This window comes from Pristis pectinata, chromosome 4 (assembly GCF_009764475.1).
Source record: "Pristis pectinata isolate sPriPec2 chromosome 4, sPriPec2.1.pri, whole genome shotgun sequence".
Lineage (NCBI taxonomy): Eukaryota > Metazoa > Chordata > Chondrichthyes > Rhinopristiformes > Pristidae > Pristis > Pristis pectinata.
Window position 1 is genome coordinate 105,242,379 of NC_067408.1, and position 22,024 is coordinate 105,264,402.

General features: G+C 44.4%; 1 protein-coding gene across 4 annotated transcripts in view; it reads right to left on the reverse strand.

Annotated features, from left to right (window-relative positions):
- Window positions 1–22,024, reverse strand: part of igsf5b (immunoglobulin superfamily, member 5b) — a 54,675-nt gene that overhangs the window by 7,699 nt on the left and 24,952 nt on the right. For all 4 annotated transcript variants that reach the window (XM_052013280.1, XM_052013281.1, XM_052013282.1 and 1 more), the window contains 2 exons: window positions 19,413–19,510; window positions 15,949–16,010 (listed from right to left, as the gene is read on the reverse strand). In XM_052013280.1, the coding sequence (XP_051869240.1) occupies window positions 15,949–16,010; window positions 19,413–19,510 (160 nt within the window). The remainder of the gene's footprint in view (window positions 1–15,948; window positions 16,011–19,412; window positions 19,511–22,024) is intronic.

The following is a 22,024-nucleotide window of genomic DNA, read 5'->3' on the forward strand; positions in this document are numbered from 1 at the left end:
CAACTCCTATCCCACTGCTATAAGACTCTTGAACGGATCTGATGTACATCAAGGATGAACTCTTGATCCCTCAATCTACCTCATCATGGCCCTTGCACTTTATCTGTCTATCTACACTGTACTTTCTCTGTAACTGTAACACTATATTCTGCATTCTGTAATTGTTTTACTTTTGTACTACCTCAGTGTATTTACTGTATGTCTGGAATGATCTGTCTGAATGGCATGCAGACAAAAGCTTTTCACTGTATCTCAGTGCATGTGAAAATAATAAATCAGTTACCAATTACCAGTCAAAGAGTCTCCCACCATGGACAGTCTAACGACTAACGAACGGCCACCAGAGTGAGGTGTTTACAGGGACATCCACCAGAATGGACCCATATCCATACCCAGAGGTTCCACTCTACCCACCGTTCTCATGCCACTTCTTTGCAACAGCCCCCCCCCCCATCAGTCTGACTGACTGACCCCTCCCACTTTCCACCCCCCCAGTCTACCACCAACCGGACCACCGTATTGCCCCCCACCCCATTTCCCTCCCCACAACTCCACTTGTTGACAGCGGCAGGCACGTTACTCATTCCCTGAAAGCGCCAGACTGTTTCGTTGCTATGGAAGCGGCTTTGGAACAGAACAGTGTGCAATTGGAGGTGCCTGAGTTCTTCCGAGAATGGATAGGGAAGGAGGGGCTGGCACAGCAGCTGAAGGAGCCCTTTGTGACTCTCCTGTATCAGCAGTGTGCCAAGTGTGAAAAAAAGCCCACAAGCTGCTTGCAGTTTATTCACCAAATGTCACTTTCACATTTGCATATTTGCTTGGTCCTGCTGCAAAAATTATGCACAAAGCAATATCCATTTATTTGCATGTATCGGGCACATCACATATTATGATTTAAAAGGTCATTTTGTATTTCAAAACTGCAGCCAAATTCAATGTTTCTCATTAGGATGCAGAGGTATGAAGAAGGGATGAATTCTCTGGGGTGAAGTACAGCAAAGGCTCATTGTCGGACTTTCCCCCCACTCTGCCCTCGTCAGGATCGAACCGATCCACGCCTTCCCTGCCTACTACCTACAAATAACCTGGGATCCACTAGACATTTCCACCTTTCCACATATTTTGAGTGATTCTGCCAGGATCAAGGTGGTGTTGGGCCCCAAGGAGTAATGATAGTTCCTGAAAAGCAGAGGAGTAAACCACATCTCAGTGTCCACTCCTAGCAGAGATTCACTGCATCTCTTCCCTTCTGGTCCCTTGGGGACACCAACACTGGTTTGACATATTCCTAATACTTGACCATGAGACATTTATGCCTAGGAACTGGGATTTCCTGTGGCCCTCTCCTTTGTCTTCCCTTATTCCTGTAGCTCCCTTCCCTTGCCTTGATGACCTGCCCATCTCCTCTCCTCCACTCCCCCATCCTTTATTACATGGCCCACTGCCCTCTCCTACCGGATTCCTTCTTCTTCAGCCCTTTGCCTCTTCTACCTATCACCTCTCAGCTTCTTACATCTTCTCCCCCCCCCCACCTACCTTCCCCCTCTCACCTGGATTCACCTATCACCTGTCTGTGTGTGCTCCTCCCCCTCCCCCCACCTTCTTATTCTGGCTTCTGCCCTCTTCCTTTCCAGTCCCGATGAAGGGTCTCGACCCGAAACGTCGACTGTTTATTTCCCTCCATGGGTGCTGCCTGACCTGCTGAGTTCCTCCAGCACTTTTTGTATATTGCTCCAGATTCCAGCATCTGCGGAATTTCTTGTGTTTCACCCATACCTGCTCTGCTAAATGGATGCAGCATTTAGCACTAACAGCCAATTGTGTCCAAAATCACAAAATTGACAAAAAAACACGATTGGGAAGGGCATTGGGTGGTTTCACCTTCACTTATATATTAAAATGAGACCAGCATTATTCCCGATGGACCTCACCCAATTTAGTGCACCTGCAGATATCATTCCCTGCACAAATCCCAGAAGGGCAACAATCCTGAAAGGCACACTCCCCATCGGAGGCACCACACAGCAGAGCACGATGATGGCTGCAGTGGATGAGAGAGGGGTAGTAGTAGTGAGGGAGAGGGAGAGGGGAGGGGGAGAAAGAGGGAGAGAGGGCACCCCGCTTCACCCCATCGAAAACTGAGGTGCTAGTGGCAGAGATTGAGGCCAGGAGGAAGGTAAGGTAAGGTAAGATAAGATATCTTTATTAGTCACACAGTGAAATGCATCTTTTGCGTAGAGTGTCCTGGGGACAGCCCACAAGTGTCGCCACGCTTCCGGCACCAACATAGCATGCCCAGAACTTCCTAACCTGTATGTCTTTGGAATGTGGTAGGATACCGGAGCACCAGGAGGAAACCCATGCAGACACGGGGAGAATGTACAAACTCTTTACAGACAGCAGCCAGCATTGAACTCGGGTCACTGGCGCTGTAATAGCGTTACACTAACCGCTACACTACCCTGCCGCCCCCTAAACAACCATGCTTGTGTTTAAGGGGGACCAAGAGATCTTCCAACAAAAAATAGAATGCTGGAAGAACTTAGTGAGTTGAGCAGCATATATGGAGGCAAAAAAATGCAGTTCGTATTGATTACCAAATCCCCTTTGATCAACTGTACATACTGCAATTACCATCTGCGTTGCTGTTTCACTACAAAGGTGGTTCTGTCCCCGCTCACAAGTGCAACCATCCTCTGTTTGTTTTAGCAGGGTAACAGGACGGGTCATCTCTCTGTCACGCCATAGAAAGTTGAGGAGGGGCAGCAGGAGATATCAGAGGGAGAGTGGGAGAGGATGGGGTACTGGGCAGAGGGTGGGGGAGGATGGGGTACTGGGGAGAGGGTGGGGGAGGATGGGGTACTGGGGAGAGGGTGGGGGAGGATGGAGTACTGGGAAGAGGGTGGGGGAGGATGGGGTACTGGGCAGAGGGTGGGGGAGGATGGGGTACTGGAGAGAGGATGGGAGAGGATGGAGTACTGGGGAGAGGGTGGGGGAGGATGGGGTACTGGGGAGAGGGTGGGGGAGGATGGGGTACTGGAGAGAGGGTGGGGGAGGATGGAGTACTGGGAAGAGGGTGGGGGAGGATGGGGTACTGGGGAGAGGGTGGGGGAGGATGGAGTACTGGGAAGAGGGTGGGGGAGGATGGGGTACTGGGCAGAGGGTGGGGGAGGATGGGGTACTGGAGAGAGGATGGGGGAGAGGATGGGGTACTGGAGAGAGGGTGGGGGAGGATGGAGTACTGGGAAGAGGGTGGGGGAGGATGGGGTACTGGGCAGAGGGTGGGGGAGGATGGGGTACTGGAGAGAGGATGGGGGAGAGGATGGGGTACTGGAGAGAGGGTGGGGGAGGATGGGGTACTGGAGAGAGAGTGGGAGAGGATGGGGTACTGGGGAGAGGGTGGGGGAGGATGGGGTACTGGGCAGAGGGTGGGGGAGGATGGGGTACTGGAGAGAGGGTGGGGGAGGATGGAGTACTGGGAAGAGGGTGGGGGAGGATGGGGTACTGGGCAGAGGGTGGGGGAGGATGGGGTACTGGAGAGAGGGTGAGCAAGAGCAGCAAGAGAATGAGGACTTTGATGATGAATATCATACATCATTGAGTTTATCACCCCACAGCCCCACCATTGATACTGGCACTGCAGGAGATAAATCACTGGAGTTAGTAAGGCCACATTTGGACTAGTTTGTACAGTTCTGGTCACCCAGGATGTCATTAAACTGGAGAGGGTACAAAAAAGGTTTACGAGGACTGAAGTGTTTGAGTTATAGGGAGAGGCTGGATAGGCTAGGATTTTTTTCCTCAGAGTGTAGGAGGCTGGGGGCAGGGTGACCTTATAGAGGTTTATAAAATCATGAGGGACATAGAATAAGGTCAATGTCCACAGTCTTTTCCCCAGGGTGGGGGGAGTCCAAAACTAGAGGGCATAGATTTAAAGTGAGAGGGGAAAGATTTACTGGGGACCAGAGGGGCAACTTTTTCACACAGAGGGTGGTGTGTCTATGGAATGAGCCGCCAGAAGAAGTGGTAGACGTGGGTACAATTACTACATTTAAAAGGTATTTGGACAGGTACATGGATAGGAAGGGTTTGGTGTGATGTGGGCCAAATGCAGGTAAATGGGACCAGGTCAGTTAGGCAACTTGGTCAACACAGATAAGTTGGGCCGAAGGGACTGTTTCCGTGCTGTATATCTCTATGACTCTTTAAGATTATAAAGATGACGATCACTGGGAGATACACCAGGCAGCTGTGGGCTGTAATATGGCACCACACATTGGGAATCTGGTGCTGGGGATCGCCAGAGGGGTGGTCTTTCCATTCATATTGCTTCAGAGGACACAGATGTACACATTTATTGGGATACTTTCATGCAGCAATACAGTAAGATAGTTAGTAAGCTGTCACGGCTGCAGGGCTAAATTCTAGGATGACAAGGAGAATCCTTCAGATAATGGGGAGTGTTGCTACTGAGTGAACAATGCTGTAGTGATGCGAGGGGAAGAGAGGGACAGAGGTTGCTCAGAGGGGATCAGGAGGAGGTAGACAGACAGGTGAAGTATTTTTCCCACAGGAAGAATGCTCTTAGTGCAAGGAAGTCATGCAGGATCACACAGGGGTACAGCCCAACTGGTCCTGCCAGGGAGGACTCTGTAAGGCACAAGCATTGTCCATGAATGGGACAGCCTGCAATTCAGGCAAATCCTCATGACTGCCCACACTGCCTGGTCCCTTTAACTGAAGGAAAAGAAGATTAAGTTTCTTCCTCCAGAGTATAGAGTCTGGGTGAGCTCCTTAATGCAGCAGTAAGCAGCAAACTGTGAGGGGAACTCAGCAGGTCAAGCAGCATCTGTGGGGGGGAAAGGAATTGTCGACATTTCAGATCGAAACCCTTCGTCAAATGTTGACAATTCCTTTCCCCCCACAGATGCTGCTCGAACCGTTGAGTTCCTCTAGCAGATAGTTTGTTGCTCCAGATTCCAGCATCTTCAGTCTCATCTGTGGGATGAGACAGATACCTGCAGCAGCCCAGCTGATAACTACAGAGTGACCACCACGTGATCTCCGTGGGCAAAGCAAATGAAGCACTGGTGATCTTGTACGAGATCAGAGATCACAGGGAGGGCTAAGACTGTTTCTTTCACAAGAAACTGGGTTAGTAAAACCCAGTTATTCTCTAACTAATTAACAACAGTCATTTTTCACACCTGTAACGTTCAAAATCTCACTAGACTAATTGGTAGATTGGTTTAATATTGTCACATGTACTGAGATACAGTGAAAAACTTTGTTTTGCATGCCATCTGAACAGATCATTTCATCACATCAGTACATCAAGGTAGTACAAGGGAAAAACAATAACAGAATGCAGGATATAGTGTTACAGTTACAGCGAAAGTGCAGTGCAGGTAGACAATAAAGTGCAAGGGCCATGACAAGGTAGATTGTGAGGTCAAGGATGTCGAGGCTTTAGAGAGGGTGCAGAGGAGGTTTACTAGGATGCTGCCTAGATTAGAGGGCATGTGCTATCAGGAGAGGCTGGACAAACTTGGGCTCTTTTCTCTGGAGCGGCGGGAGGCTGAGGGGTGATCTGTTGGAAGTGTATAAAATTATGAGGGGCATAGATAAGGTGGACAAGCAATATCTTTTTCTCATTATTGAGTGATCTAATACCAAAGGGCATGCATTTAAGGTGAGAGGGGGTAGGTTCAGAACAGATGTGAGGGGTACGTTTTTTACTGAGAGAATGGTGGATGCCTGGAATGAGTTGCCTGATAGGGTGGTGGAGGCAAATTCATTGGGTGCTTTTAAGATGGATTTGGATGGGCACATGAATGAGAGGAAAATAGAGAGATATGGGCGTTCTGTATGTAGGAGGGATTAGTTACGTTGGCACAACATTGAGGGCTGAAGGACCTGTTCTGTGCTGTACTGTTCTATCTTCTATGTTCTATGTTACGAATCCGTCTTAACGTACAAGAGGTCTGTTCTATAGTCTTATAACAGTGGGATAGAAGCTGTCCTTGAGGCTGGTGGTATGTGCTTTCAGATTTTTGTATCTTCTGCCCAATGGGAGAGGGGAAAAGAGAGAATGTCAGGGGTGGGTGGGGTCTTTAGTTATGCCGGCTGCTTTACCGAGGCAGTGAGAAGTGTAGATGGAGTCCATGGAGGGGAGGCTGGTTTCTGTAATGTGCTGAGCTGTGCACATTACACTATGTAGCACCGTATGGAGAATTTTATGCTGGAGAAAAGATGCTTGGGCAAAAGAAAGTATCTCCAAGAAATAGGAAGAATTTGTCAACAGGCACTGAGGCACCCAGAAATGTGAGGAAAATTGCTCTAATCCAGGTTAACATGATTTTCAGAGCACAGTGCTGTTCATTTTGGACGTGTGGATTAATTTCTAGCTTAATGGATGTAAATGTGGCAACAAATCCATTGCAAATGGAGACATCAGCGCAGACAGGCAAAATCAGGCTGCCAGTTTTTGCAAACATTGTGATAAGATTTTGAGTAAAATCACAGCTAACTAATTCACACAGATTGCCATGTCAGCAGCTAGGATCTATGTTGTATGTCACAGAGGAGCTTTACAATCTACAAGTCACGAACTGCAGTTCATCTGATTAACTGCAGCATCAAGAAGATGCTCTACAACTCACACAAACAAATTTGCACATCGGTATTTTAAGTACAAGCGCTTATCAGAACTCACTGCCATTCAAGATAAATTGAAGTATAATGCAAACTTTGCGGATTACTTTCAGAGAAGGGTTTGAGTATCTTGCCTGTACTATAAGCCAACATTCCCCTCTGAAATTCAGGTGCTAATCCATTGTAAACTAAAGGAAGATCTATGTGCTCCCATGCATAGTGGCTCAATCCAGTTCTTTATAGTAAAACAACTTCAAAAAAATGCTCTTCATTCAATATGACTGGGCAAATATGAACAAGCTCACCCTGACAAGCCATTAAACATGTTGAGGCACCAATGCTCAATTCAAGAGGGTATGGCTTTAAAGTAATGGGTGGGAGGTTCAAGGGAGATATCAGAGGGAGGTTTTTCACCCAGAGAGTGGTTGGTGCGTGGAATGCGCTACCTGGGGTAGTGGTGGAGGCAGGTACACTGGTCAAGTTCAAGAGATGGTTAGATAAGCATATGGAGGAATTTGAAATAGAGGGATATGTGGGAGGAAGGGGTTAGATAGTCTTAAGCGAGGTTTAAAGGTCGGCACAACATGGTGGGCCGAAGGGCCTGTATTGTGCTGTATTGTTCTATGGTTCTATGGTTCTATTATTCCTTGCCAAAAATATAGTTGATGGTGGAATTGTACTGGGAGTTCCTGTTGTAGGCGACGAGACTGATTTTATGCGCATTTGCCCAGAGATTGGAGTTCACCCTCTTGTGCTGTGAAAAACATGGGTCATGTACTGAATAGAGCAATGACCACTCCCTCTCTCCAAAAATTCAGAAGATTACCAAAACTATGTGGAAAATAATGCTTTGGTGTTTCATACATAAATCTATGTATTAAAATGGGACCCCTGGAAGTTATTGAACTCACAGCTACAGTGACATTGCTGCACTGACGAAAGGGAAGTGGGTCAGCACTTGAAGAATTCTCTCTGCAGCGCAGTGGTTGTAAAGGCTGCCAAGGAGGAGAGGGAAAAGGTGAGGAAAGCGGGTGGCACTCTCCAGTGTGCCTTGTGCCACTCCTACCTCCCCACCCAATGGGATGGGCAGATCCTATTAACTCCCCTGGTGAGTGTGCCCCAAGTCACTGCAAGCTCAGGACTGATTGACAGACCAATGATCTCTTCTCACAGCTCACACGTGAGAAGGGGCTGGGAACGGTGAAGGGAGTTCCAGCAAATCATGTAACATTACAATGGCTATTGAGAGGTGAAACTGGAAGATGCTGTGTGCAGGACACCAATGACGCAGTGCCGACACATTAATTGGTAAAAGTCATTCCTGTGCCCTGCGCAATGTGCTTCTGCCATTTTTTGTGAGTTAACAACGAAGGTCATAGGTTGCACACAAAAGCTTTTGCCATCGGTGGAGGAAACATGAACTGCATGACCCATGACCAAAGCTGACACCTCCAGGTTGGTTTCCCCCTTCCCAATGGACGCTGGGATCATAAACACAGCGGCACAGTGGCACAGCTAATAAAGCCACTGTCTCATGGTGCCAGAGAACCAGGTTCAATTTTGACGTCCAATGCTGTCTGTGTGAAGTTTGCATGTTCCCCCTGTCACTGCATGAGTTTCCTCTGGGTGCTCTGGGTTCCTCCCACATCCCATTGGTTGCTGTAAATTTCCCCTAGCGTAAAGATGAGTGACAGAATCTGGGGAGAGTTGATGAGAATGTGGGGAGAATTTAAAAAATGAGATTGATGTAGGTTTAGTGTAAATGGACGGTTGATGATTAGCGTTGAAGGGCCTATTTGCAGGCTGTATCTCTCTAACACTGTTTGATTGTTGGATTATAATCTAGGTTTCAAATGCCTATAAAGGCAGCTCAATAATTTGCATAAATTATTCAACTGTGAAGGAACGTCTGTGGAAAACTTTCTGTTCCAAGGCGCAGCAAAGAGGAGAAGGGGGACAAAAACAATTAGCATCAGGTCTCCACCCTCACCAATGCCCAGGTATTATAGAGACTGCCTTACATCGTGTACAAATGCTGGTGATGACAGGAGAAGCAGGTCCAGCGTGAACCTCAGACTGAGAGGGACAAAGTTGCCCTAATTTTGCAAATGGCTCAGACCAAGAAAGCAACAACAACATTGTAGTAACATGTTGCATTGAGCTTCACAAGAGTGTTAACAAACAAAATTTGATACCAAGCCACATAAGAGGATAATACAATAAAGAGCAAATGCTTCATCAGAGATAGCTTTTAACAAAGCTATTAAAAGAAGAGGGAGAGGTAGAGAATTGGAGACTACAGGAAGAGAAATCTCAAATTTAGGAAGGTAGAGTGGATTAGGAAGAGAATTCCATAGTTTGAGCTTGGGCAACTGAGGCATCAGCCACCAATAAAGGAACAACAAAAACCAGAATTGAGGAATGCAGACCTTTGAGGGTGACTGGGCTGGAAGAGATTATAGAGGAGGGAATGATCAGATCATGGCACCATTTGTGGCATTGATTTTACTCTGACATTTCTGACATACAGTTTATCGATTACAGCTCGGCGTTCAATACCATCATTCACTCAATACCAATCAACAAGCTTCAAAACCTGGGCCTCTGTACCTCCGTCTGCAACTGGATCCTCATCTTCCTTATCTGGAGACCACAGTCAGTGCAGATCGGTAGTAAAATCTCCTCCTCGCTGACGATCAACACAGGCGCACATCAAGGGTGCATGCTTAGTCCACTGTTTTACTCTCACTACACTCATGACTGTGTGGCTAGGCACAGCTCAAATCAATACATTCGCCAATGACACCACTGTTATTGATAGAATCTCAGATGGCAATGAAGAGGCATACAGGAGTGAGATAGATCTGCTGGTTGAGTGGTGTCACAACAACAACCTCACACTCAGCGTCAGCAAGACCATGGAACTGATTGTGGACTTCAGGAAGGGGAAGTCAGGAGAACACACACCAGTCCTCATTGAGGGGTCAGTGGTGGAAAGGGTGAGCAGCTTCAAGTTCCTGGGATTCAACATCTCAGAGGATCTATCTTGGGCCCAACACATTGAGACAATCACGAAGAAGGCATGCCAGCAGCTCTACTTCGTTAGGAGTCTCAGGAGATTTGGTATGTCTCCAAAGGCTCCTACAAATTTCTACGGATGTACGGTGGAGAGCATCCTGACTGGTTACATCACTGCCTGGTATGGAGGCTCCAATGCACAGGATCACAAGAGGCTGCAGAGAGTTATAGACTAAGCCAGCTCCATCACGGACACAACCCTCACCACCATCAAGAACATCTACAAGAGGCGGTGCCTCAAGAAGGAGGCGCCTATTATTAAGGACCCTCACCATCCGGGACATGCCCTCTTATCGTTACGACCATCAGGGAGCAGGTACAGGAGCCTGAAGACCCACACTCAATGATTCAGGAACAACTTCTTCCCCTTCGCCATCAGATGCCTAACTGATCCATGAACCCATGAACACTGCCTCATTATTCCTTTTTTTTTGGCACTACTTATTTATTTTTGTAATTTATAGATTCTATGTCTTTGCACTGTACTGCTGCCGCAAAACAACAAATTTCACGTCATGTGTCAGTGATAATAAATCTGATTCTGACGTGCAAGAATGCATGGGCAGGACAAACAGTTGACACATGAAGGAAGATTAACCTAGTATCATTTTAACATTTTCTCTCTGACCTGTTTAGATTCCTATCCTCAGATAAACTAACAGACCTTTTTAATATTTGGCTTCATGCATTTGAGTAAAGTGCTGAGAGTTAATCCAACTGCCAGCAAACAATATTTCTGTTCCAACCATTAAAAAAATTAAATTATAACTTAATAAGCAAAACAGTTCTTTCAATTATTATTGTAGGCCGATGGGCCTTGAAACACTTCACAAAATGAATTGCATTTTGCAATTATGGAGACAATTATGTGGGAAATGTGGGCGCTGTTCCCACCAAAAGGTAAAAGAGATGAACAGGCCAATACTGCTTTTAGATAATATTAACTGAGGGAGGAATTTGGGCCTGGATACTGCAAGAAGTCTCTGCTCTACTTTGAGCAGCATGCTAGAGAAGTTGAACCAAAGAAAATTGTCTTCAGGTTTTCATTTTAAACAAAGAACAGAGGAGATATCCATTTCTTGGTCACCAGCATTAGATGCCTATGCAAGGTTTGGCCACAGATCACCCTTGCTTCTCCACAGTCAGTTCATTAACCAGCAGAACAGGTGAGTACATATGTTTTTGTATCAGTTATTGCTCTCTCCTGTGCAAGCGCTTGTGAATTTCTCCCTCAGATCTTTAAGCAACTGACTGAATCAGTAAATATTTGGAAAATAAAAACAGGAAGTGCTGGGAAATCTCAGCAGGTCAGAGAGCATCTGTGGAAAGAGAACTAGAGTTAATGTTTCAGAAGTGGGAAAGAGAAATCTAGTTATTTATAAGGTGCAGAGGGGGTAGGGGTAGAGATGGACAGGTCAAAGGGAAAATCTCTGGTAAGGTGAGGTCAGGGTTGCCAGAGCATAAGATGCTGACGAAGTAATTGATGGATTGTTGATGGCAGATAGACTTTACTAAAACCACAATCTGTGAGTTGAGGGGCACTTAAAGCAAGAAAACACACACAAAGAAATGTTAAAGCTGTGAAAAGCAGAGCTGTAGGGAATACTAAGCATGCCAGGCTAGGCTAGTGTACTCTTTCTCTCTAATATCCTCACTCACCTATCAACCTTCATCTATAATGTTTCATTGCAGCAACCCTGTGGCCTCAGTCTATCAGAGATATTCCCTTTGTCCTATCCACCCCTCCCTCTCTTCAACTTAACATTGCCTTGTTTTCTCTCTTTCCCACTTCTGGCAAAGGTTTTTCTACTTGAAATGTTTTAACTCTGTTTCTCTTTCCACAGATGCTGCCTGATCTGCTGTGTTTGCAGCATTTTCTGTTTTTATCTCAGGTTTCCAGCATCTCCAGTTTTTTTTATTTTCAGTACTTTAGAAGACACCCACAAGGCAAGCAATTTCTCCAAGAGTTCTTTACAATGGGAATGGATTACTTAGGTAATGCATCTATGACAGCAATCTGTTCACCTGTTCGATACATGCTATAGTGATGTTGTGTTATACAGAGTCATAGAGCCATACAGCATGGAAGCAGGCCCTTCGGCTCAACCTGCCCATGCCATCCAAGTTGCCTACCTGAGCTATCTTGCAGACCACTTTCACACATTGATACCAAATTCATGAACTAATGCCACCAAATGTAAAATAATAGTAAAGATTATAGAAGAAGTAACTGGTCGACATATAACTGTACCATTGTAAAAAGTTAGGTAGGTTGAAGGTTAGTAACTCCGTCACTGAGATCCCATGGCTCTTTGTAATTTACTTGCTCATAGGATGCGGCCGTCACTGACAATGCTGTCACTTATTGTCCATCCCTAACAGCTCCTAAACTGAGGAGGCAGTAAAATGTCAATCACATTTATGGATGGAGTCGTGCACGGACCATACCAGGAAAGGATAGTTTCTTTCCCTGAAGTGCATTAATGATGCAGGCGGATTCTCCAACAACCCAGTGGTTTCATGGTTTCCTTTCCGTCAGTACCAGTTTTATTTGGTTATTTGAATTGAAGTTCCCTGCCCGCCATAGTAATATTCAAACTCATGTCTCTGATTCAATGATCCAGGCCTCATTCTTGTAGCCTAATCACTCTGTTGCTCGAGTCTCTTTGCTTCTCTTTCCATGTTGTTTGCGAGACTTATTTAATAAACCTACAGATTAAGACTCTCATTCCCTGGAACAGGGGGAATAATTTAATAGTCATTGGGTTTTGTAGCACGGTGGTTAAGTTATTGCGCTATTATCCAGAGGTTTGAGCTGTTGAGTTGGAGAAATGAGTTTGAATCAAGTAATTAAATAGATGCTGAATAAAATAGAGGTGTCAGTCACTGTAACTATGAAACTGTTGGACTGTTGTGAAAACCGACCTGATTCACTAATTTCCTTCCAGAAAAGAAATCTGCCACATTTACTGGGTCTCGTCTGTTTGTGATTCTAGACCAAAAAGTGCTTAGAACTCTGGAAATAGTCTAGCAAGCAAGGTAAATAAGGATGGACAATAAATACTGCCATCAATGATCACATCCCGTGAATGAATAAATAAAAATAAGCAACATATCAAATAAGCACCATGGGGTTATTAAGGTTTATCTGGACTTTAACATCTCACTTGAGGAAGGGAAGTCCTGACAACTGCGGTAGATTGTCCAGTTAGACAGCAGGTGTGTTTATGTATCAAGCAGTTCTCACAGTTATTGGGACAGAGACCTAGTTTATTTTGGCAGGGTAAATGATCATACATCACTCATTTGAAAATTCTTCCCTATCAGGTACATCCTTTTTCTGCAATAGCCCTTAATAGGAGCTTTTCCCTTTGTGTCTCTACATTTTCACTCCCATACAAAGCTGGATGAGATCACACCACTAATGGTGACAAATGAATTAGAGTCCTACAGCACAAAAACAGGCCCTTCAGCCCAACTCGACCATGCCGACCAAGTTGCCTACATGACCTAGTTCCATTTGCCTGCATTTGGCCAGTATCCTGCTGAAACCTTCCTATCCGTGTACCTGTCCAAATGTCCTTTAAACATTATAATTATACCCACATCTACCACTTCCTCTAGCAGCTCGTTCCACATACACGCCACTCTCTGTGTGAAAAAGTTACCCCTCAGGTCCCCTTTAAATTGTTCCTCTCTCACCTTAAATCTATGCAGTCTAGTTTTAGACTCCCCTACCCTCCAAAAAAGACTGTGACCATTCACTTTATCTATGCCTCTCATGATTTTATAAACCTCTATGAGATTACACCTCAGCCTCCTACACTCCAGGGAGAAAAGTCCCAGCCTATCCAGTCTCTCCTTATAACTCAAACCCACCAGACCTGGATTTTAGTTTTATTCAACAATGCAGAGGCTACAAGGTCACAAATAGAGTCAGTATGTGTTTGCTGCCACCTCTTCGCGCTCCAATTTGATCTATAATCTTTCTGAGTAGTGGGATGGGTTCATGCCAGCTGTAGGTGAGGACTTTGGTGATATTTAAAGGTTTAGTTCAGATGGTATAATTCAGATTTCAACCTGATTTCAACCCCAAATCATGCAAGTAATAGCTAGTCCCAGGCGCATCTGTGAAAGCAGAGTGCTGGTGTTGTACCTTGACCACCTCTCTGCTCTTTCACCAATTCTGGCCATTTCTACCTCCCAAACAGCATCTGCTTCAAATAATCTGCTGCTGAATCCCTCAGCCAAGATTTTATTAGTTGCAGATATGGCTTTTCCAAAACTGTCCTGGCTGGCTTCCATAAATTTCAGCTCAAGAATCTTTCTATTACCCAATATCCTAGCTGGCTCCATTCATTTACTCCTCACTCCACGCCTTAATGAGCTTTATTGGCTCCTGCATCAACTGCTAAAAAGATTTTGACAACTAGCTAAGCCATGCCTTCTGGTATTCAGAAACATTCAAGAGCTATTAAAAAATCAATTAAAACAGTTATTATTATCATTTTCAAAAATTAAAAGATTAAAGTAAAAATAATTCAAAATTGTGAAGTCACTAATGTTTACACATGTTCGTCATTGCTGCTCCTGTCTGTTGCAAAGAATGGATCTACCACTATTTCTGCATTAGGTGCAACTTGGAACAGTGTCAGAGGGCAGAATGCGGGGGTAGAGGAAGGAATTTGCCAGTGGAGAGTAGCCAGTAAGTTCAGTTTCCAGTGTATGCGTGGGAAACCCACACTTAGTGAGGTGAAACGGCAGCACTTTCACATGGAACTTACACTATTTCCATCAAGTTCCAACTAATATTAACGGTACCTTTTATAAAGTAAGAAGCCACATAAATGTTAGTTGGAATTGATAGTCAAAGCCCAGGTAAGACTATTTCATTATTTTAAGATTTCCCCCTGGGCCACGAGGAACAGGATTCCTCCACTCACTAAGCTGCCCCTCATCTTTCTGCCTCCCCAGTTCCCAGTTTCAGCCAGGGCTCCCCATCTCATCTCCCTCTCCAAAGGCCTAATGCTGAAGACCATTCCCTTAAGTTCCTGACAGCATGTTCCTGTCACACAAAATCTTGCCCTTGCCTAGTGTCCACCTAGGATGGAGTCTGAAATCTAATTAGGTCATGAAATTTGGGATTTCTAATTATCTGAAACATAGGATCCAATCCTAGGCCCGGTATACCTAAAGCCTAATGTCACATCTTCCAAACAATTTGAAACTGTGAACAACCCTACACATTTTTATTACACATACCCAGATATCTTTAATCAGCTTAATTTTCCAATAAATAGATGTGACTGTCAAAAGTTACTGCCATGATCTTTAATGTTTAGCTGACTGATTATGTTCAAAGGCTTCATAAGGTTGACCTGCAACTGTTAACCAGGTGAGGCAGCGCTTCACCTGTGAATCTGAGGGGGTCATTTGTTGCATCCGGTGCTCCCGGTGTGGCCACTTCTAAATCACTGAGACCCGATGCAGATTGGGTGACTGCTTCGTCGAGCACTTTCGTTCCGTCCACCACAAAAGCCAGGATCTCCCGGTGGCCACCCACTTCAATTCCACATCCCACTCCCATACTGACATGTCCATCCTCAGCCTCCTCTACTGCCACATTGAGGCCAGATGCAGGTTGGAGGAACAACACCTCATATTCCGCCTTGGGAGTCTCCAACCTGATGGCCTCAACATCGATTTCTCAAACTTCCAGTAACCCCTCCTCTCTTTTCCCCTCTTCCCGCCCCTTTATCTTTGCTCATTCCTGTGGCCCACTCATCCTTTCTCTTTCCCCTCCACCGCCCTCATGACCTGCCCATCTATTCCCCACCTCCAGCCCTTTATTCCATGATCCACTGTCCTCTCCTACCAGATTCCTTCTTCTTCAGCCCTTTGCCTCTTCTACCTCTCAGCTTCTTACCTCCCTTTCATCCCCCCTCCCCCACCCACCTACCTTCCCCCTCTCGCCTGGGCTCACCTATCACCTGCCAGCCTGTGCTCCTCCCCCTCCCCCCACCTTCTTATTCTGGCGTCTGCCCTCTTCCCTTCCAGTCCTGATGAAGGGTCTCAACCCGAAACGTCGACTGTTTATTTCCCTCCATAGATGCTGCCTGACCTGCTGACTTCCTCCAGCATTTTGTGTGTGTTGCTCCAGATTCCAGCATCTGCAGAATCTCTTGTGTCCCTGTTAACAAAGTCTGCTTTACCTACCTCCACGGTATCGTTGTTCTTTTCTCCAGACCATGTATTAATCCAATAAGGTGAAGTTAAACCTGATCATGAAACAATATCATGAACAACTTAAAACTAGTTAGCATTGTTGCATTTTCACAAGCAACCTAAATAAACTTCACCTTTGCTACACTACAAATTATGAACAGGTACAAATTATGATTTGACTATCATTACTTATTATAATAGTTGCATCTTCATTGTAACCAGGTTTGAATTATCCAGCTTTGAAGAACACCTCCTGCATCAGTCCACAGGGATGACTGCAAACTCCTTGTTGCCTGCTGCTTCAATTTTCCATCCCACCCTCACTCTGACCCATCCATCTATGGCCCCCTACACTAAGATAATGATGCCCAACGTAAGCTTGAGGAACAGCATCTCATCTTCCGCCTGGACATGTTGCAGCCTTTAATACAGAATTCTCCAACTTTCTCTGTCTGCATCGAATCTGGCTATTTCTACTGAAAATTACTATTCTGTAATACTGGCTCAGTTTTCTCTGTTGGCACAGCCGGACCTGTCCTACAATCCAGAATTCTGTAACTTGCTAAATTTCTTTGCTTGTATTATCATTCTCTAGCTGTGCTTATCTCAAGGCTTTTGTTCATTTTCTCTAACTGCCCTCATTAACCCCTGATCGGTGACCTATTGAATTTATCCTTTGTCCTATCCATCCACACCACCAACCCCCCTCACAACCTTCTCTCAACTTAAAACTAAATTGCTTTCCTCTTTCCCAGTTCTGTCGAAGAGTCTTCAACCTTAAATGTTGCTCTTTCCACAGATGCTGCCTGATCTGTTTCCAGTAACTTTTGTTCTTATTTTAGATTTTCAACATCTACAGTTTTCTTGATTTTCATTTACTATTGAATTATCTATTTTGGTTTTGAAGCTGCCTTCTTATTTAGTGTGTTCCTATCCAAATTTGATAGGGGTGAGAGGCAAATCAGTCCTAAACCAATCACTGTTATCTTTGAAATCAACCTATTGAATTGAACAAAGTCAAAGTATAAAGCAGCAGAGAAGGAGATCATTTGATCCATCATCAGTTCCTTGGAAGAACTGTCTTGTTTTTTAATTCATTCACAGACATTATTTATTGGCCCTTGATCTGTGTTATTTACTTTCAGGCATTTTCAAGGGTAGTTATAGGTTATTGTGCGCAGTTCTGTTTGCCCCATTACAGGAAGGATGTGGAGGCTTTGGCAAGGGTGCAGAAGAGGTTCACCAAGCTGCCTGGCTTAGAGGGTATTAGCAATAAGGAGAGGCTGGATACGCTTGGAAGTGTTGGAGGCTGAGAGGAGAACTGATAGAAGTTTATAAGATTATGAGAAGCAGAAATAGGGTAGGTAGTCAAAGTGTTTTTGCCAGGGTAGAACTGTCAAATACTAGAGGACATGCACTTAAGGTGAGAGGGGGAAAGTTTAAAGGAGATGTGCAGTGCAGGTTTTTACTCAGAAAGTGGTTGGTGCCTGGAACGGGCTGCCAGGGGTGGTGGTGGAAGCAGACACGATAGTGGTGCTTAAGAGGCATTTAGACAGGCACAAAAACACGCAGGGAATGGAGGGATATGGATCATGTGCAGGCAGATATGTTTAGTTTAATTTGCATCATGCTAGGCACAGACAGAGTGGGCTGAAGGGCCTTTACCTGTGCTGTTCTGTACTATGGTCTAAGTAACCATAGGTCCTGCAATCACGTATACATGATTAGATCTCCAGAAGAAGGATGTTAATGGACCTGTAGATCCATCCATTCATGCTCTTCTTTAATAATACTGGATTGTAATTCCAGAATATACTTAATTATTTGAATTTTAACATGTTTCTGGGTCATCAATCAGGGTCATCAGTTGCTAGTCCAATAACCTAACCACTCTTCCGCCTTGCTCTTGAGCTGCCCTACTTTGCCCTGCTCTTTCCCTCAATGCTTCCTCTTCACATATTTATCCAATTCCTTTTGAGAGTCACTACTACCTCCACCCTTTCAGCGGTATACTCCAAAAATAACAAAGAGATACTTCTTATCTGACTTCTAGTACTTCTGACCTTAGTACTGTGTCCTCTAATTTATATTATATAATTTATAATATAATTAATTAGAATAACCTTTCCACCACCGGAAACAGCCTCTCTTTATTCACTCAAAGTGAGAATGTTGAGCCCCTCAAGTTGAATCCCTAATGTCGCCAGGTAACTGAAGACCTTCACCCTTGATACCACTCTAGTTAATGTCTTCCCACACTTTCTACCTGAAATGTAATGTGCAGAGTTGGACACAGCTTTTCAAAGGAAGACTAACTGGTAGCTTAACATAAAACATAGAACATAGAACATGCCACACAGGAACAGAACCTTTGGCCCACGATGTCTGTGCCAACCATGATGTCAAATAAAACTAATCCCAGCTGTCTGCACAGGATCCATATCCCTCCAATCCCTTCATGTTCATGTGTCTGTCTAAATACCCCTTAAATGCCACTATCATGTCTGATTTTACACCACCCCCGGTGGTGCGTTCCAGGCACCTACCACTCTCTGTGTAAAAAAACTTGCCCTGCACATTTCCTTTAAACTTTACCCCCCTCACCTTAACACTATGCCCTCTAGTATGTGTCCTGATGAAGGATCTTGGCCCGAAACATCAATTGTTTATTTCCCTCCACGGATGCTGCCTGACCTGCTGAGTTCCTCCAGCACCTTTTGTGTATTGCCCTCTAGTATTTGATGTTTCTACCCTGGGAAGGAGACTCTGACTATCTACTCTATCTATGTGCTTTCATAATTTTATAACCTTCTGTCAGGTCTCCCCTCAGCCTCTGACACTCCATAGAAAACAATCCAAGTCTGTCCAACCTCTCCTTATAGCTAATACCCTCTAATCCAGGCTACATCCTGATGAACCTCCTCTGCACCCTCGCCAAAGCCTCCACATCCCTCCTGTAATGGGGTGACCAGAACTGAACACAGCACTCCAAATGTGGCCTAGCCAAAGTTTTATGCAGCTGCTTTGAAAGCATTGTGTTCTGTTTTGGTTTGGTTTAGCAGGAAGGCTTAGTTTAACTTCCTTGCTTTTGTAAACAATCCTTTTATATGAACGCATTTTGATTTAGTTCTTTTAGTTAAACATTTTCTAACTTGTTAAGAAATGTACTAAATTAGTAACAGCAGGATTACCTTTTTCCTGGATGCAGGTGGAATAATTTAATATAATTCATCTCTCTCCTTCCAGTTTCCACTCCTCCTGAGGGTAGGAGTGGGAACCATCTTGTGTTTTCCACTTCTTTAAATGATTTGTCTATGGCAACAATCCACTTGACTGTGTCATCCAATGTATTGGTAATACCAAACTGGGACCAATATAAGGTCTACAAATCATTGTAGCAGGAGGGGGACAGATTTCCGTATGTGAATATAGCACTTCACTAGTTCAGCACTTACTTGGAGAACGCTGGAGATCATTTACACTTCCAGTAGACATTCCGAGGTTTTCCACACCATCTGTGGTTATCTTGAAAGGTTTCTTCGTTGACATTCTCCTTAGAAATGATAAATGCAGGATGCAATTATTAAACAGGAAATGTTGCTTTAATCTAGGTGAAGGATTTTATGTGGTAAAAGTACATGTGGATTTCTGAGCGACAGGGCGTAAAAATAAAGCCTGTTGTTTTCTCAGTACTGGAAGGAAGCAGATGCAACCAGTGCAAAATCACAGTTTAAGTGTGAAGGACCCAGTGAATCAAAAACCGTTAGAAGAATTTTTATACACCACAAATAGGTAAAAAAAAACAGGGTTCGATTCATAATTTATCCAATGAATTAATTACATAAAACTTACACCACATTAAAGAGCATCCCCGTGGTGGGATTTACACTCCACAGAAGCTTTCTCTCATCCTGCTTCATCTAGTTCCTAACCTTCATATTCTTTCTCATCCAAAGTATTTTATTTTCTACATGACTGTCTGGAGCGGCTGACAGCAGATCAGGTCAAAGCACTGCACTGCTTCCATAGCCACCCATGACTGTGGTGAACAATTAAGCAACTGATGTGAGGAGGTTGTTCCACTTTGTTAGTTCATTGATTGGGCACTGAACATTCCATGACGCTATTCATAAGGGAACAGAGAGATCTCCCAAACTTCTGAGCAATGTTCCTCCCTCAAATTAACAGATCAGTAAAAGGTATCAACTGACTATTTATCTCCTTTCTCGTGGAATCTATTTGCCCTATTTTCTAGCATGGCAATAATCGCACTATTTACATTAAATAGCACTATTTACATTATGTTAAATATCATTATTAGATACAATTTAAATTGAAGAACTGTATTATTACTAGCTGTGTTATTCCTCAGGTTATAGTGGAGGGTGTATCATGATGGAAGATTTGCATTAAAGAATGTTAGGATTTAGAACAAATGCAGCACTATGTGGCACAGATTAATACTGTTTTTAGACTAGTCACAGATTAGCAGAGTTATCAGACTGGTATTCAGAGCCTGGGACAACAGATCTGTGGACATGAGTTCAAATCCCACCATGGGAGCTGGGGAATTTGAATTCAAGTAAATACTAAATACGGAATTGAAAAGTTAGCATTCATGATGAGAAAACTGCTAGATTGTTGCAAAACGTATAGAGTCATAGAACAATACAGCACAGAAACAGGCCCTTTGGCCCAACTTGTCCGTGCCGACCAAGATGCCCAGCTAAGCTCATCTCACACGAGGGAAGAAAATCTGCCATCCTCATCTAGTCTGGTCCATATGTGGCTCCAGACCCTCTCATAAATACCCCCTGGAGTGGCCAAGCAGTTCATTCATTTAGGAAGGGGGAATACATGCAGACCTAACCAATAATACATCTCCCTAAATGAGTACATTTTAAAAGAACTGATACTTCCTTTGTATAGCACCTTTCGTATAATGAAAATATCCCAGGACACTTCATAGGACTATTCTCAATAAAAAAAAAAGCCACTGAGATACCCAAGGAGGCTTTTGGGAAGATGACCAAAAGCAGAGTTAAAGAGTAACAGAGGAAAAGGAGGCAGAGACTTTGGGAGGGATAACCAGAACTAATTCCCTTTCCCAAATGAAGGCATGACCAGCAATGCTGAAGCTATTAAATTCAGGGATGCTCAAGGGACCAGGTTCATAGAGTTATAGAGTCACAGAGTCACAGAGCACGGAAGCGGCCCTTTGGCCCAATCTTGGTCCATGCCGACCAAGATTCCCATCTCAGCTAGTCTCATTTACCCGCATTTGGTTCTTCTCTTTCCCTATCCATGGACCTGTCCAAGTACCTCTTAAATGTTGTTAATGTACCTGCCTCAACCACTTCCTCTGGCAGCTCATTTCATATACCGACCACCCTCTGGGTGAAAAGGTTGCCTCTCAGGTTCCCATTAAATCTCTCCCCTCTCACCTTAAGCCGGAGGAGAGCAGGAATCTCAGAGGGTTTCCCACAGCTGAAGGAAATGCAAGATCGTTAGAAGCATCATCATGGAGAGATAGGAAAACAAAATAGGAATTTTAAAGTCAATGTATTGCTTATATAAAGGAGCTAGAGGCAGCATAGTGTATGAAGCAGAAGGATGGAGGGTGAAAGGACCTTGGTCTGAGTTAGAATACAGACTGCAGCAGAGTGTGCAGTAAGCAGGATAAGACAGACCACCTAGGACTCCGTAGTCAGGTCTGGACGTAACATTGGCAACAATTGAGAATTTCAGCACCAAATGAATTGAGGCAGGATGAAGTCAGACAATGTGGCAGAGAATGAAATACTTGGAGGAGCCTCTGAAAGGAACTCAACACGGCATCAAATATTTCGCCAAGGCTCCCAAGAGCTTTGGTAAGTCTCAGGAAGTTACCAAGGAGAAAGGTGGAATTAGTAGCTGGGGAACAGTTTATATGATGGATACCAAAAATGGGCACACTTCCTTTCAATGGTATCGAGTTATGGTGCAATGGTATCAGATGCCAACCAGCAACTCAATCATATTCATCGGTCATTTTACTCTTATCAATGTCACAGGCCTGCACAACCAT